This window comes from Vipera ursinii, assembly GCF_947247035.1.
Source record: "Vipera ursinii genome assembly, chromosome: 3".
Taxonomy (NCBI): Eukaryota; Metazoa; Chordata; class Lepidosauria; order Squamata; family Viperidae; genus Vipera; species Vipera ursinii.
In genome coordinates, this window is record NC_139516.1 from 74,736,116 (window position 1) to 74,752,526 (window position 16,411).

A 16,411-nucleotide genomic window follows, 5' to 3' on the forward strand; every position below is an offset into this window, starting at 1 on the left:
AAAGGGGAAATGGTCATTTTAGCATGGCATTCCATGCCTCCTTTTGAAGTTTAAGAAACCATGTTTTTCCTTTGTGCCAAAGCCATTTCCTTTGATGTGCAAAAACTAGCCCTTTCAAGGACTGCTGATCACACATTAGAGCTGTAGTCTGGAGTCCTTCGAGTGTTGCAGGTGTTAAAGAAACAAATCTGGGAGGGAAAGGAGGGGATGCATTATGTTTTAGCAATGTCTATCTTTTCTGATGTCCTAATCAATATCTTCACCGTTTGATTGGTTGCTTTATGTCACATACAGTATGTAGAATGTATCTATGATTTGTTTCTGTACCCTACATAAAAACATGGCACCACCTTTTGCTTTGTCTGAAGTCCTTGTGGTTGCTATTGTTGGGAGGTAGGGTGAAAAGGCCATTTTGCAACAGTATTGGGTATTTTTCAAATTTAGGGACTTACGGTAGTTGTTTCCAGCTCCATGCCAACTTGGGGGCCTGAGTTTGATGGGCAACTATTTGAGTGCTCATCTAGGACTGCTGCATGGCATCCTTCATGGAACATATCAGTCATGGGACATGTGACAGCTGGCAAAGGGTGAGTTCATCCCTACATCTTCAAAGAAGGTGGACAACCAAAGAGCCAATGGAAGATAAATACTAGCTGGTATTCCCTGGGAGAGAACACACAACAAAATGAGACAGAGGAGAAACACACTCCTGGGGGAACCCATTGGAGTTCATCACCCAGTTGTGATGAACAGGAAGGCCTCCAGGCCTTCCTGTCCTCTACCATGACAGGCCTTCCTGTCCTCTACCTCCAGGCCTTCCTGTCCTCTACCATCTTCTGGAGTCCATTTAGGCTCACGCCTACTGCTTCAGTGACTCCATCCAGCCACCTCATTCTCTGTCGTCCCCTTATTCTATTGCCCTCAATCTTTCCCAGCATTAGGCTCTTCTCCAGTGAGTCCTTCCTTCTCATTAGGTGGCCAAAGTATTTGAGTTTTAGCTTCAGGATCTGGCCTTCTAAAGAGCAATATAAATAATAATAATAATAATAATAATAATAATAATAATAATAATAATAATGCCCTCCATCACTCCCATTGAAGTGCCACCGCTGTCCTACTTCTGAATAGATGAGGATTACCTGACTCCTGTCTTGTGTCCTCCAGGGATGAGCCACGGGGAGCAAAGTGGAAGTGCAGATTCATGTGGCCACACTCGTCTGTAGATCCCTCACCCAACAGTGAAAGAGCTTTTATCAGCTCTGATAGTTCCGATGAGATATTTGAGAGGCAACATGTGGGCATTGTGGGGGCAGGGGAAGCCTCAAGGCCTGCTTATTCTGAGAGAAGCAAATAGACTGCAAACTCTGGAAAACAAAAACAGCATGAAAAGCTAGCACAATTGAAAGCATCCGACACCCACCACGGGAGCAGCTGGACTGTTCTCTGTCAGAATTATTGCAAGCTTATTTAGAAAAATTCCAGCAGGCTTATTAGGATTCTGGAAACTTTCCAGATCAAATTGGAATGAGTAAGAAACAAGCTATTTCTTTAAATAGAAACTGGCAAATATTTTTGGATAACTCTGGTAAACAGAAACTTTTAATTGTTGTCAGCTAAAACTTTTGAAACTTTTTTTGGTGGAAGAGGAAAAATTAAATTAATTTGTTTATACCTGCCAGAACAAAGGAGGAAGTTACTTATTTTTACTTTGTCTTTTTCTCTTCTTTTTCTTTTTCATTGCACTTATTAGCTTTTCTAGTATGTATTAGTTTCATCTGTATAATGTAATTGTTTTAAAAAAAAAGACTTACCGTATATACTTGAGTATAAGCCGAATTTTTCAGCCCACTTTTTGGGCTGAAAAATTCCACTTCGGCTTATACTCCAGTCAACAAAAAAAACTTACCGAGGACTTGTGCGCGGCCGAGGCTTTGGTGCTTCCGGGATCGCGCACACCTCTCCCAAGCCACCGCCGTCCGCAGACCTGCCGAAGTTTGGGGAGGTTTGGGGAGGTGCGCGCGCACCTCCCCAAACCTCCCCAAACGTCGGCAGGTCTCCGGACCTCCGTGCCCTGCCTGCCTGCTTCTTTCCGCTGCGGAAAGAAGCAGGCAAGCAGGGCGCAGAGGTCTGCTTCTTTCCGCAGCGGAAAGAAGCAGGCAAGCAGGGCGCGGAGGTCTGCTTCTTTCCGCTGCGGAAAGAAGCAGGCAAGCAGGGCGTGGAGGTCTGCTTCTTTCCGCAGCGGAAAGAAGCAGGCAGGCAGGGCGCGGAGGTCTGCTTCTTTCCGCAGCGGAAAGAAGCAGGCAAGCAGGGTGCAGAGGTCTGCTTCTTTCCGCAGCGGAAAGAAGCAGGCAGGCAGGGCACAGAGGTCTAATAATTGGTTTATTGCACAGTCAGCCAGAAGTTCAGAATGGATTTGGCATTTCAGTCTGCCTACCAAGTCCTTCCCAAGAGCATATTATTACAATTATAATAATTACAAAAGGCATATGATCTAAATATCTCAATATATTCTGTACCATGTCATAGGAGCCATACAATTGGATCCTGTTGTTCTGTACCAGCCTGCTACCAGCCCTGCAGAAAAGGCAGGGACAACCCTTTTACAAATGGCAAGAGGCTAGAATTAAGCCTGCCAAATTTATTAACATAAAACAGAGCAAAACAAGACAAGAACCAAGAAACAGGAGCTTTAAGAAACATGAACTATCCAAGCGGTTGCCTTCAGCAAACCAGCCCTCCCACGCATTCCCCTTTTATACAGTTCAGGGCGTGGCTTCTCTCTGCCTCCTTCCGAGGTGCCCCATTGCCTTCCTCTGTTTACTCCTGATTGACTGCCTCCTGCGTCGGGCGTCCTTGAACAGGGCCAGCTGTGGGTCATCTTCATCCACGCTGTCAGGCTCACACAGCTGGGTCTCCGTGGTGACCAGGTGGGAGGGGCCTGACTGAGGGCTCTCATCAGCAAGATCTTCAACCCCCTCAGCAAGCTCTTCAACACCCCCCTCCTCCTCTGAGTCGTCCGACCCAACTGCCGAACCCACAGGCTGACCCTGAATCACAGCACCTGTGGGCTAAGGGACATGTCACCCAGGAGTGGTACTAGGCTAGGAATTCTCGTGCAGCATATTATTTCAGTAGTTGTTGACTTTTGGTGTTCTGGAAGGACCTTATTTTAAATAGCATTTTTTTACTTTGTGATATAATTCTTAACAGGAATTTGTGGACTCATTATGAAATGTACAGTATAACATTTTTACAGCAGCAGTATATTGAATTATTTCTTTTTATATCAAATAGCAATCATTCTGCTTCCTGCAGTAAAGCTTGGCAACAAGTCACAGGCTTTGGGTATTGAATGGATTTTGTAATTAATACACATTTGAGTTAAGAAATCACAGTAATACATAGCATGGTGATTTCTCTAGAATACTGTAACTTGCACTTGCTGCCATTGGACAATTATTTAGGTGTCATATGATTTCAGAAAAGGATATTTCTTTGAAAAGTAATTAACATGCATCTGTTTCCCTCTTGGCTTTATAGATCATGTTTTGCACACTGAATACACACAAAATTGATATGAACAAGCTTTTGGGTGTGCAAATTGGTCTTGAAGACTTTATATTTGCTCATGTCAAAGGAATAAAAAAAGAAGTGGAGGTTTTCAAATCAGAAGATTCACTTGGACTTACCATTACTGATAATGGAAATGGATGTGCCTTCATAAAGGTAGGTTGGGGATGAAGTGAATACAGGTAGTCTTCAACGTTTGACCACAATTGAGCCCAAAATATATGTTGCTAAGTGAGAAAGTTAAGTGAGTTTTGTTCCACTTGACGACTTTTCCTGCCACATTTGTTAAGTGAATCATTGCATTTGTTAAGTTAGTAACACGGTAGTTTCCTATTGACTCTGCTTGTCATAAGGTTGCAAAAGGGGATCGCATGATCCCAGGACACTGCAACCATCACAAATATGAATTAGTTGTCAAGCATCCAAATGCAGTTCACATGACCATGGGGATGCTGTGGCAGTGCTAAGTGTGAAAAATGGTCATACGTCATTTTTTCAGTGCCGTTGTAACTTCGAGCGGTGACTAAATGAACTGTTCTAAGTTGAGGACTCCCTGTATGAGAAACATAAACATATCAATTTATTTCATTAATTTATGAAATAAATTTATTGAAACTGTGTTGAGTAACTCCTAAAGTGAACGCCTTGAAAGCCTAATACTGACATTATTTCTTGAGTGAACACTTAGAGGAGAAGGAATATCTGACAGAGCCGTTTCTTTTTAGAAACAGAACATTTCAGTTATGAAAAAGACACCTTAGCGTATGACAAACCATATGTCTGTATGCTGTATTTTGTATGCATTTGATCCTCATTCTATCGTGATAATTTTTAATTGTCTTTAAAACACAATGATCAGGCTGACATTATGCACATCGGCGTAATCTAGCCCATAATTTCAACAAAAACATATGTTATATTACTGAGAGTGGAGATGAGAGAGTGAGCATTTTTTTCTTTAGCATAATTTTTTTTACTGCTTAATAACTATTATATGTCTTTTTTCACTACTATTTGTTCTGGAAAAGTTCGTCATTTCTCCTGTCAGTTACATTTTGCTATCAAATAGTTCTTTTTCTGAGCAAGTTCTTCTCCATCCTGGTCACCTTCCTTTGGAGAGAAGCCAAGAGAGGGAAGTTAAGGGCTGGAGAGTGGAAAAATCTCCCTGTCAATCATATATCTGTTAGCTTGATTCCTCATTTTTCTCTAATATTATACAGTTTGATCAGTTTATTTGTGGATCAGAAAAATGAAATAGGGTGAATTAACTCCTGTTCCAGAATTTGGGCTTTGATAAGATTTAGATGATTACAACTTTCCTATAGCCATTTTTATCTTTGGGGAGGAGATGAAAATTAGATTATATTCTCTAATCCTCAGAAGTAATTTACATAGAATGAAAGGAAATTGTTAACATTTGTCTTAAAAGATACAATTTAAAAAAAATCAAAATATTGAAAATGGAGGCAAATCTGTATTCCTTTTTTAAAGTTGTCAAACGTAGAAGAACGGAAAGCTTGGCCTTCCCATAGGATCTTGATGTGTGCTGTACATTTATTATTATAGCTGTTTGGAAAGTTATGGAATATGCTTTATTGAGTAAAAATTCTGAACTGCCTTGTAGGTTTTGCAGATGTTACCTATGTAGTACCTATCGTAAGACCTACCCCAAAAATAAGCCCTAGCTGGATTTTTGGGGGTGAGCCTAATATAAGCCGTACCAAAAAATAAGCCCTAGTTTTGAGGAGAGGCACAGACCTAAAAATCAAGCTGGGGTGGGGGTGGGGGTTGGAGCTTACTGTTTCAGCCAGGCTTGCCACGCCGGCTCACTTCTTCTGTGGCCGAAGGAACAGCTTCATTCTGCTGCTGAGAATGGAGCTCCAGCCTGCATTTTGTAGTCAAAGACCTTTCCAGAAGGCCTCTGCAGCCGAGAACTGAGCTATAGATTCAATCCGTAGCTCAGTTCTTGGCTGCGGAAGCCTTCCGGAAAGGCCTCTGATGGCGAATTGCAGGCCGGAGCTCCATTCTTAGCTGCAGAAAGAAGCTGCTGCTTTGGCCACAGAAGAAGTAGGCTGGGTGGGCAGGGCTGTTGATGCTGCTGCCGCAGGGCGAATGGAAAAGACACCCCCCCTGGTGCCTCTTTTGGAAGCAAAATAAAATAAGTCCGGGTCTTATTTTCAGAGAAACAGGGTAATGTTTCATCATTGGGTTTTTCCTGCCCTTCTTTCTGACGATACTCCCAAATGTTCTGAAAATGTCTTCAAGCCAGTAAGAGCAGACTAGGGGAGGTTAGTGTAAAGATGATAGACACAGGAGACTACTGACTTTTTCTTAACTTCCTGGATATAAAGAGAATGAAAATCTCTTCTCTTGCCTATCTCCATTGGATTTTGGATAGAAGGGTCCTGGCTAAAAATGTGAGACTCTTCATGTTCATATTTGTAGTTCATAAGTTTCTGGACCAGATTATTTTTTTTTAATCTATCATAATATATGTAAAATTGTTTTTGTCTGCAGAAAATTAAAGCAGGAAGTCTTATTGACCAAATAAAAGTGATATGTGTTGGTGACCACATAGAATCTATAAATGGAAAAAGCGTAGCAGGCTGTCGTCATTATGAAGTGGCTAACTATTTAAAGGACTTGAAGAAGGGTCAGACATTTACATTAAAACTGATAGAACCTATGAAATCATTTGGTGAGTGGAACATATCCACCAAAAAAATTATACCAATAATCTTATTACAATAGAATAAAACTATCCTTATCACAATTAAGTTACTTAATCATAAGGTTTAAAGCTGTCTTTCCATACCTTACACTCTGTTACACTAATTATTATGGAGACAAGTTAACATGAAGCTCAAAAACTTTGATTTCTTTCTGGCACATACAAAAAGGGATTATCAACCCCAGCATGGTTCATGGATTGTATTAAATTTAATTTTGTTCGGCAGCCTGATTTAAAATAAAGACAGAAATTAAACAAAATAATGAAGGCAATATGCTTTCAAATTTATCTTGTTTCAAATGTATTAGGGCCCTCTCAACAATGTTTTTTCAGATCTGCAAATCTACTTCAATTAATCCCTACAGTCCTTTAAGGAGGATTGAAAGAATCACCATTTACCTTTTCTTGTAATTTAGTTAATATTCAATTACACAGGCATACTGGATCTGAGTTGCAGACATTACAAATTTTCAGTAAATGTATAAATAGCTTTTCAACAATGTGGGAAATGAGATTCTTACTTTTAAATGGAGCAGCATCTATTTTTTCAGGAAATACAGGAGTTTCTTTGCTATGACAACTCTTACTGTCAAAGCATTGCTAGATGAGAACTATAGTGGTGTTCAGTTACTTGGTCAGTCTTACACCTGGAAGCGCAGCTTACATTTTGTGGAAGCACAAAATTAAGAGGAGAAGTCAACAAGATTTACAGCTGCATCTCCAGTAGTTTGCCTTTGCCAACTAATTTTTAGGGGGCAGATTTTCAAATCCAAAGCTATAAAGCAGACATGTCAAACTCACGTGACATTGCGCAACATATCAGGACTGTTTTGCCATTGCCGGCAATGGGGTGGGTGTGGCTTCCATGTGATGTGTCTGGCCCACAGGCCGGCAGTTTGACATCCCTGCTATAAAGTGAGGAAATTGCACATTGAAATTAAGTTGCTATTTGCTAACAACAGGTGTGGTAAAATCATATGGGTTAGACTCATATTGAGTATTTGATGTCCTTGAAAAGAGTATTGAGACTGAATCAGTTTAGTTAGACAATAGGAGAGTTCAGAACAAAACAGATTATTTTTAAGCAGTTGTGGGTGAGACAGACAAATTGATTAATATGATGATTTTTATAACCCCTGGGTTGGCAAAATAATTTTGTCTTAAAATTACTACAAGCTAGTCATTGTTGACTGAATCATAAACTTCCCAATCTACCCATCTATAAAATGTATGGGTCTCTTGGCCCCGTTAAAAATGTCTTAATGACTGCAACTGCTAAAGTAATCTCCAGCTTAAATCCAGTTCTGAGTTGAATTAATAGATTGCCAAATTTCATCCTATGAACCCTAAGTTTGGGTTTGACGTTTTTCATCTTGAAAAGAAGTATAAGTATATTCAGAGTTGAATTAGAATTTGGGAAACATATATTTATTGCAGAAATTATCGAGCCAAGGTCAAAAAGTGGAAATTTTGCAGAGGAAAAAATCTGCCGAGGAAGAGAGACTCTTCGACTAAGATCCAAAGGTTCTGCTACAGTAGAAGAAATGGTGAGTTTTTAAATTCATAAATCTTTGTCCTGAAGGCAGATTTTTGTTCCAGTTTGGAAGCTGTTAAACTATAGTTATAACCACAAAGAGTGTCTTCACCCTGGTGAATTTGGCATTTGCCTCTTTTCTTCCGTTGCTGCCTCCATCTATACCATTTCCAGCAATGATAGTTGCACAGCCCTTCCTTAAAACATAGATTTCAGGTTGAGGTTTGACTAAGAATAATGGTGCAAGAAGTGCAAATTTAAAGCAAAAAGTAAAGGTAAGTGGAAAGGAGACAGGAATTTTTTATTCACAGATTAAAAAAAATACTTTTCACAACATTGTGATGCAGTTTACTGTGATACCTGCACTCACTTTGGTTTTGTTATGGTGGTTTATGTCTGAAACTGGAAATTGGAAAACTGAAGTGTATTCACAGAAATACCTTTGACATGGCATTGTAATTTACCATGCTTCTTAAAAAGGAATGTATGTACAGAATAGCTGATTTTTCAAATGCTACTGAAGTTACATGAGTATCTTTTTGATAGTATTTTAGGCATTTTATATATATAGTCTTTCCTTCCGGGGACTTTCCAGATTTCCTGGAATGCAATTATACCACCCGGGGATTGCAAAAGATGTCTAGAAAGCAGGACAGGTCATCTCTTTGGGTTATGTTTATCTAAAGAAAATGCCTACAAAATGTATGTAGAATCATAACATTGCAGAGTTAGAAGAGATCATTTAGATCAGGGGTCTTCAAACTCGGCCCTTTTATGACTCGTGGACTTCAACTCCCAGAATTCCTCAGCCAGGCATGCTGGCTGAGGAATTCTGGGAGTTGAAGTCCACGAGTCATAAAAGGGCCGAGTTTGAAGACCTCTGATTTAGATCCTCAAATCCAGCCTCCCCAAAGCCTCTCCAATCTCAGCTTGCACACATTTTGCTTTGTTTGTTTTTGGTTTCAGTCTTTGTCTTCCTGCATTGTAAATCTATAATGTGTCCTGCATTCTGTGGTGATAGAAAGGTCTTGCCATTGTTATTTGTGTAAGATCCTTTCAGGTGGTGGGAATGGAAGGATTTATATTCCTTGCAGGCAGCTGGTCATTTGCATTCTTTTAGAGAGCTGTTGAGGCCACTTGGAGGTTTATCTGTGTCCTCAGGGTCACCTGAGTAGTGCAAATGGGTGTGGAGCTTTCTTGGAACTGATGAAAGGACTGTGTTGTCATTGAATATAAATCCATCCATTCTCCACCATCCAGTCAGAAGAAGTTCTTGTATGAGAAGCGAAACGTCTTCGAAGAAAAACAAGAAACTCTCGTTGCCTCTTGAAAAAGCACGTGTGGGACAAACATGACCTGGATGACTGAGAATCTCCACAGACATTCTCAGTTCTTTCATAGTTTCTTTACAGGACTTAATTTCTAATCCTTGATCATCATCCTTATTGTCCTTCTGAGGACCTGTTCTAATTTATCTGACTCTTTATTTGCTCGGAATGGATATAGTAGTTGAGGTCTAACCAAGGGAGAATAATGTTGAACTTATTACTTGTGGAATTTATGTTTCCTCTGATGCAGCCTAATTATGTTTTTTTTCTGGCCACCTTACTCTGCTGGTTCAATTCAGTTTACAGGTAGTGTTCAACTTATAATAATTCAATTAGTCACAATTCAAAGTTACAACAGCACTAAAAAGTGACTTATGACAATTTTTCACACTTACGATCCTTGCAACATCCCCAGGATCATGTGATCAAAATCCAGAACTTGGCTACTGAACCATACTTATGACGGTTGCCGTGTCCTGGGGTCATGGGATCACCTTTTGCAACTTTCTGACAAGCAAAGTGAATGGAAAACAGATTCACTTAACTAACTTAACAACTATAGTGATTCACTTAACAAAAGTGGCAAAAAAGGTAATAAAATGGAGCAAAACTCACTTAACATCTGTCTCGCTTAGTAACAGAAATTTTGGGTTCAGTTGTGGTCATAAGTACTCGTATCATCAACTACTATTCCAAGATCTTTTTCACAAATACTCTTTGTCATCCCAGGTGCCTCATTCTGTTCCTGTACATTTGATTTATTTTTCTTGAATGAATAGAATTTATTGTATTTCTTTTAACCTTCATTCTATTATTCTTGGCCCATTTATCTACACCCCCCCCAGAAGATCATTTGATAATGCAGTATTAGGATTCGGTTTTCTATCAGATGCAGATCTGATAACCATTCCTTCACTTCCTCACCCAGATACTTAATAAACATATTAATAGTACAGAGCCCAACACTAATTTATATTTTCATGGATGAACTTTTTTTTCCTTCCCTTTTTGAAGAGAAAGGATTATGCTTCCTTTCACTTATCTACTATCCAGGGTCTTTTAAAGATAATAACATAAAGATTTCCCAGTTCATCAGAAAGTTCATTCAATATTGAAGGATAAATTCATCTGGTTTTGGAGATTTAAACTCACTCAAAGTAAATAGATGCTTTTTTGACTATGTTTTTATTTGTCTCGAGCTTTAATCTTTCTATTCATTCTGTTCTTCTTGGTAACTACTGGAATGCATACATTTCATAAAAGTTATATATTAACATTTTCCCATCTAGACAGAACTGCTGGCATACATACAGTATATAAATGTAACTGAAGAAGCTCTTTTGATGTACTACCAACTTTAGATTTACATCAATATTTATAATACCAAGCTATCTATATGTACCCTTCCTTGGTGACTTGTGCCTCTTTCCAACACACAGACATACACAGACACACACAGAGACATAGTTCTTGCTTCTGACTCGTTTTGTGACCATTTGAAGATACAGTTGTGTAAATAAAATAACTTTGCTACCGATTCTTGCATTTACAACCATAACCACATCCTTCTGTCACATAATTGTAATTCTGGGGAATTTGTGTGCTTTGCAGCTGACTTTCATCAGACTAAATAGAGTAGGTGGAAATAAAATTGTAAGTCATAGTCATGTGATGTTTTGCTTAGTAATGGAGTTGCCAGTCTCAACAGTAGTCAATAGTAGTCACTTACCTGTTAGTAGTCAAGCAGTGACGACTTATCTGTTTGTCTTCTTTTTGTTTATAAACAGTTTTGCAACCATATTTGCATTTTCTGCTATCCTATATTATTTCCCTTTAATGGCATTGTTGAAAATTATACTTTTAATTTTAAGAGCTCCTACTTACCTTTGATTTCTTTTCCCATTAGATTGTCCTACCATTATCTAGTTATACATTCCAAATCCAGGCAATAAAACTCAGCTTCAGTTTTGCTTAAAACAATGAAGTCCAGTATTATATGATAGCTTTTTGGGGGAAAGACTATACATGGCCCTTATTGAATATGACTTGCTGCTTCTGAAGGAACAATACAATCATGGGAAAAGATGGCCGCACTAAGGAGTTACACAAAGTGGTATAGGAGCAATCCTGCATGCTCTGAAGCACTTTTTTGTCTTCACACGCAGACCCCTAACAGACACCAAAGGCTCTGATGACGTTTTAGTCTCATTGCATTTTATGATTGAGTTTGCAATGAGGCCCGCTGTCACATACGAATTTCTTAGTTGAGCTTGATTGTTCAGTAGGCAGACACACAATTATTGTTCAATAATTTTTATTATTGAAATTCCTCATCTCATTATGGGATATCAAATTCTGCGCCAGAGAAGTCTGGACCTGTATGTCATTTATTTTTATTCACTTCTTTAATCAAATGTCAAGGCCACCCGGCTGTGGGCAGTTTACAGATTTAAAAAATCCATGATAAAAACAAACAAACAGACAGCTGACCAGAGAGCAAGACACCAAACATAAATCATCCAAAAGTGAAGTGGAGCATCACAAACACCCTGTCCGAAGGCTTGGGAATTGGAGTAAATAATACGAAAAAATACATGTAATTAGCTTAGTGTAATATTTTCCAACTTGGGCAACATCAAGGTGTGTGGATTTCAGCTCCCAGAATTTCCCAGCTAGCATGACCATTTACTAAGAATTTTTGGAAGTGATGTCTATATATCTTTAAATTGCCCAGGTTGGGAAAAGCTGGTTTAGTAGTAGTAGTTAGTTTGGAATCAATATTGATATGATTGCATTGCAAGAAACTGAAAAATTTCGCTTAATTTTTAAATATTATAATTCATCTGTTTTGCATTACTCATTGCATAGTTTATATTTCTGTTTTTACCTTTTGGTAAAGCTTTCAGATGTTGAAGAAAAGGCTACCAAAAAAGTGGATGATCTTCTGGAAATGTACATGGGAATAAGAGATCTTGAACTAGGTCAGTATTTATGTAACAAGCCTTCATTTTTAGTTCCGCTGAGCTGCCAGAACTTCAATATAGACATATTCTGAATGTGATATAAAATATTATTTCTTACTTTTTCTGCCAGCCAAAACAGTGTGGGAGGCATGTGGGACTATGACACATAATCTATAGCTTTAACTTGAATTTAAAATATTTTCTATTATGACAAATTATTTAACATATTATGGTTCCCAATTTATTAACATGTGATAGATACCCACATCTTAATAGTTTGGGAACCCTGTTAAATCATTTGACACCCATTTAAACATATAAAATATGACAATAGGATTCCAATATTTGCTCACAGTGCTGGTTCTAACAAATCGTATTTTAAACAATTGAAGATAAGGACCTCCAAGCCATCAAGGATGATTATGAAATGAAAAACTTGTTTCATGAAAAGTTTGACCTCATGTGCGCAAAATAATGTTGTACAGTATCGAAACTTGCACCCATTATCTATTTATGGGAGCCTGATATATTAGGATCCTCATTATACTGTGTAGAATAACCCCCCCCCACAGATCTTAATATATCAGACTGCATGGTTGACTAGAAAGGTTGATTGCTATGATTTGGCTTTAGAAGCATAAACTCCTGTTTAACGATATGTTTGGCTATTAAGGCAATTGTGTGTATATCTACTTGGAAATAAGCCTCATTCAGTTTAATGGAGCTTCATTGCAAACAAATGGTTATGAACTGTAGCCATACATTCCCCTCCCAAATAACCTGAATTCTATTGGCAATTTGAGCAATAGATAGGTGGTAGCAGCGTATTTGTTGCCCACCATTAAACAAGATCAGATTCCGTCTCTTGCTTTTTTTTCTTTTTCAATTGCTGTGTGCATGTATATGATTGTAATTCTGAAGATCAATTGCTTGCCACAGGGCAATCATGCACCAATTACTAAATGTATTTTGTTGTACAGTATATCTGTGCAATCATCTCTGCACGGCATATAAATCAAAGCAACAAAATCATAGTGTTTGTCATAATTAAGAATCTTTAACAATTATAAGTAAATCCTCTCTCTGTGTAATACATAGTTATAAAGTCTTAGACCTCCTAATTATAAATAGCTATCTCAAATCTGCTATTTAACATAATATCAGTTTTTACAGTTATTTTTACAATAAAAATAATCAATCAGCCATAATTGTGAGTAGATTTCTATTTGGAGTAATTACTGATATCTGTATTATGAAATATGTATTTAATTTAAAACGTTGAGTATGTAATAGGAATTTGTAATATTTTCTAGTACTGTAGTTCTTCTTAACAGCCATTAGAGGCCAGTATCTGACTGTTCCATATTGGTGTACTATAATATTGAAAATAAGATTTTCTGTTAAAAAAAACCAAGGAATTTTACAAGAAAGACAATGGTGATAATTATTATTATTTTTTTATAAGAAAGACAGTGGTGATAATTAATACTTCACTGTTGTTAATCAGTGGCTCTATGTTTAGGTTTTCAGTTCCAATAACCTTTATGCTGAGATTCACCTTTTGGTGTCAAAGACAGTTGCTTCTGTGAAAGCTCTTAAGTGTTATTAGAATATAAAATACACCATTACATTTCTGAAGTTTAAATTAAAACAATGGTAGTCTTTCTTCTCCCCCCCCCTTTGACTCCATTACAACATGCAATGGGGAAATAGTCCTTATTCAAAAAAAAAACCCCCCAAAAGTTCCAGGAGGCCTCAGTTCTCCAGAAAGATCTGTCTGGGTACTGTGGGGACTGGAAATAGGAAGAAGATTCCTTAAATATTGCTGTTCCTCTTGTTCCTCTTGTCACTTGTTATACGAGTAATTCTGGGAATTGGATAACGCTAAGTAATAGTGGTTCATGATATTTAAGCCGTGATTGAAAGAGGATCTGAGTTTGGTTCTTGAAGAATCAAACATAAGGCACTGCCAAGTGTCAACCACACAATTTTAGCCCTCCTCTGGTGGTCTCTTCTGCACAGAAGATGATAGACCTCTAGCAGAACACAAATTCAGACTCAAGTTTTGTTATCCCCTAACCGAAATTGATGGTGATATTTCTACTAAGTGGGGTTGAATCTTGAATCCTGAAGAAAATAAGAACTCCTTAGAAAATTAGTTGGCCTGACCTTTAATACATTCTACAGATTTTAATTAAACTTTCATTTTTTAATTAATTCAGGAAGTTTACAAATGTTTTGCTTTTTACTTTACATTTTTATTTAATAAAATGCAATTATTCCAAGTTTTGTCATATAAAATTCAACTACTACAATCATATCGATATGCCTACAAAAATTATAGATAACCTTCACCCCCTCTTTTCCCCTCTCTTGATTTAGCTGCAACTATGGTAGAAGCCGGAAAAGGCAAGAACAATCCAGATGAATTTGCAGTAGCTCTTGATGAAGCTTTAGGAGACTTTGCATTTCCAGATGAATTTGTCTTTGATGTATGGGGAGCCATAGGTGATACTTTGAAAGGGTGATTTTAATGAAAGGCATTAATTGTATTAGAGTACTGTGACAGCAATGTGGGCACATCATGTGTGTAGCCATGTTCATGGCATCGGATGTGAATCAAGTATTCTAAAAAGACCTATTTAAAATTTATAAACCTGAACAAATCACATGAATTTAGGACTGTATTTGTACAAAGCTTTTTGCCCGATTTGCAGTTAATTTAACATATTCGCTTCGAATCTTTGCCGAACAAAATTCAAGTATTTTCTTTGTGTATGTACATAAATATATGCCAGTTGCCAAGCACCCATATTTTGATCATGTGACCCTGGGGATGCTGCGTGAAAAATGGTTATAAGTCACTTTTTCCAGTATTGTTGTAACTCTGAACGGTCACTAAAAAAATGGTTGTAAGTCAAGGACTATCTGTAAAGACATACAAAATGTCTAACCAGCTGCATGAAATAAAATGTACTTTTTTCATTGTTTTTAAGTTTGGACTGCACGGCTGTTAGTCTAATAGCAACAAAGCCAAGTTAATGTATGTCGTGTCAGAGAAGTGAACAGAATTTTGTATTGCAGCTGGGTGCTTGGGTGTGAGTTAGGTGGCCATATAAATTTATCAAAGAAACAAAGTCTTTTAGCCCTAGACCGATGGCAATGGCAAAACGCTTTCAAAAACCTTGCCAAGAAAACTGCATGGATTTGTCCAGACATTTGCCAGGATCAAAGGATATCTTGAAGGCATCAAAAGTCAAACCATACCAAACAAACAAAAAACATCCACCTATGATTTACTGCTTTAAACTCTATGAATTGGTTCCTATATTCCATGAAACTACTGCATTTGTCAAGAGAACATAATGCTGAGATTTCCAGTGGAATCCCCTATATAAATATATTTTTTCTGTGAATTCTTTGGAACATCTATAGCTGGAAGTTCTAATGTAAACAGAACTATGTCTTTTTTATAATCTTACAATATCAGAAATAGGGATGGATACCTATTAAAGCTAATTTCAAAGTTATCCTCAGGAAAATTATTTTTCTTTCTCCTGTTCTTGTAATCGGTTTGCTGCTAAGTGCAACAAACAGAACAACTTAACGGCAAGATCACTGCAATGTTACATTTCAGTAGATCTGATATAATGTAAAATTGGAACCTACTATACTATTTTAATCATTTTGCTTTAAACTGGTTGGAATTGACACTGATATAGAGCTGCCAGCTTGAATTCTGACCTCTTTTTCTCATATACATGATTTAGATATATATACCATACACAGAAATGACACTTCCTACTGTATTATCCTATTGAATTTTTACTCCCTTTTAAAATGAAATACTTATTTTTTCATTCTGATTCTAATTCAATTATGAATGAAGTAGGTTTTGATTATGCTTTTCAAAAAGCATAAAAAACACATCTTTTTTCTCAATGGCTGGGCTGAAAGAAGTTACCAATATTGAGCTGAGTCTGATAAAGTGAAGCTTATTTCACAACCCACCAAATAGGTCATTAGAGTAAAATACTTTGAACACACTTGTACATTTTCACAAATTTCTTAATACCTGAATGTTTAGAAAATAAAATATTTTCTCAAAAATGATGTTTCCTTTCTTGATTTGAGGAATAACTTTGTAATAATTTCAGATTAATTCTCTCTCTCTTCAACCAAAATGGGCATTATTAAATGGAACATCACAGAAACTGCTAGTGCACAATCTCCAAGGCACACCATACCCAAACAACTGACATGTAGCTTATCTTCCACAAACCTT

At 37.5% G+C, this 16,411-nt stretch overlaps 1 protein-coding gene across 1 annotated transcript in view; it reads left to right on the forward strand.

The window, feature by feature from the left end:
- GIPC2 (GIPC PDZ domain containing family member 2) overlaps nucleotides 1-16,167 on the forward strand; it is a 28,172-nt gene extending 12,005 nt beyond the window's left edge. The window contains exons 2-6 of the mRNA XM_083359414.1: nucleotides 3,541-3,726; nucleotides 6,088-6,268; nucleotides 7,739-7,848; nucleotides 12,063-12,144; nucleotides 14,509-16,167. Of these exons, the coding sequence (XP_083215540.1) occupies nucleotides 3,541-3,726; nucleotides 6,088-6,268; nucleotides 7,739-7,848; nucleotides 12,063-12,144; nucleotides 14,509-14,654 (705 nt within the window). The 3' untranslated portion in view covers nucleotides 14,655-16,167. The remainder of the gene's footprint in view (nucleotides 1-3,540; nucleotides 3,727-6,087; nucleotides 6,269-7,738; nucleotides 7,849-12,062; nucleotides 12,145-14,508) is intronic.
- Nucleotides 16,168-16,411: the final 244 nt, after the last annotated feature.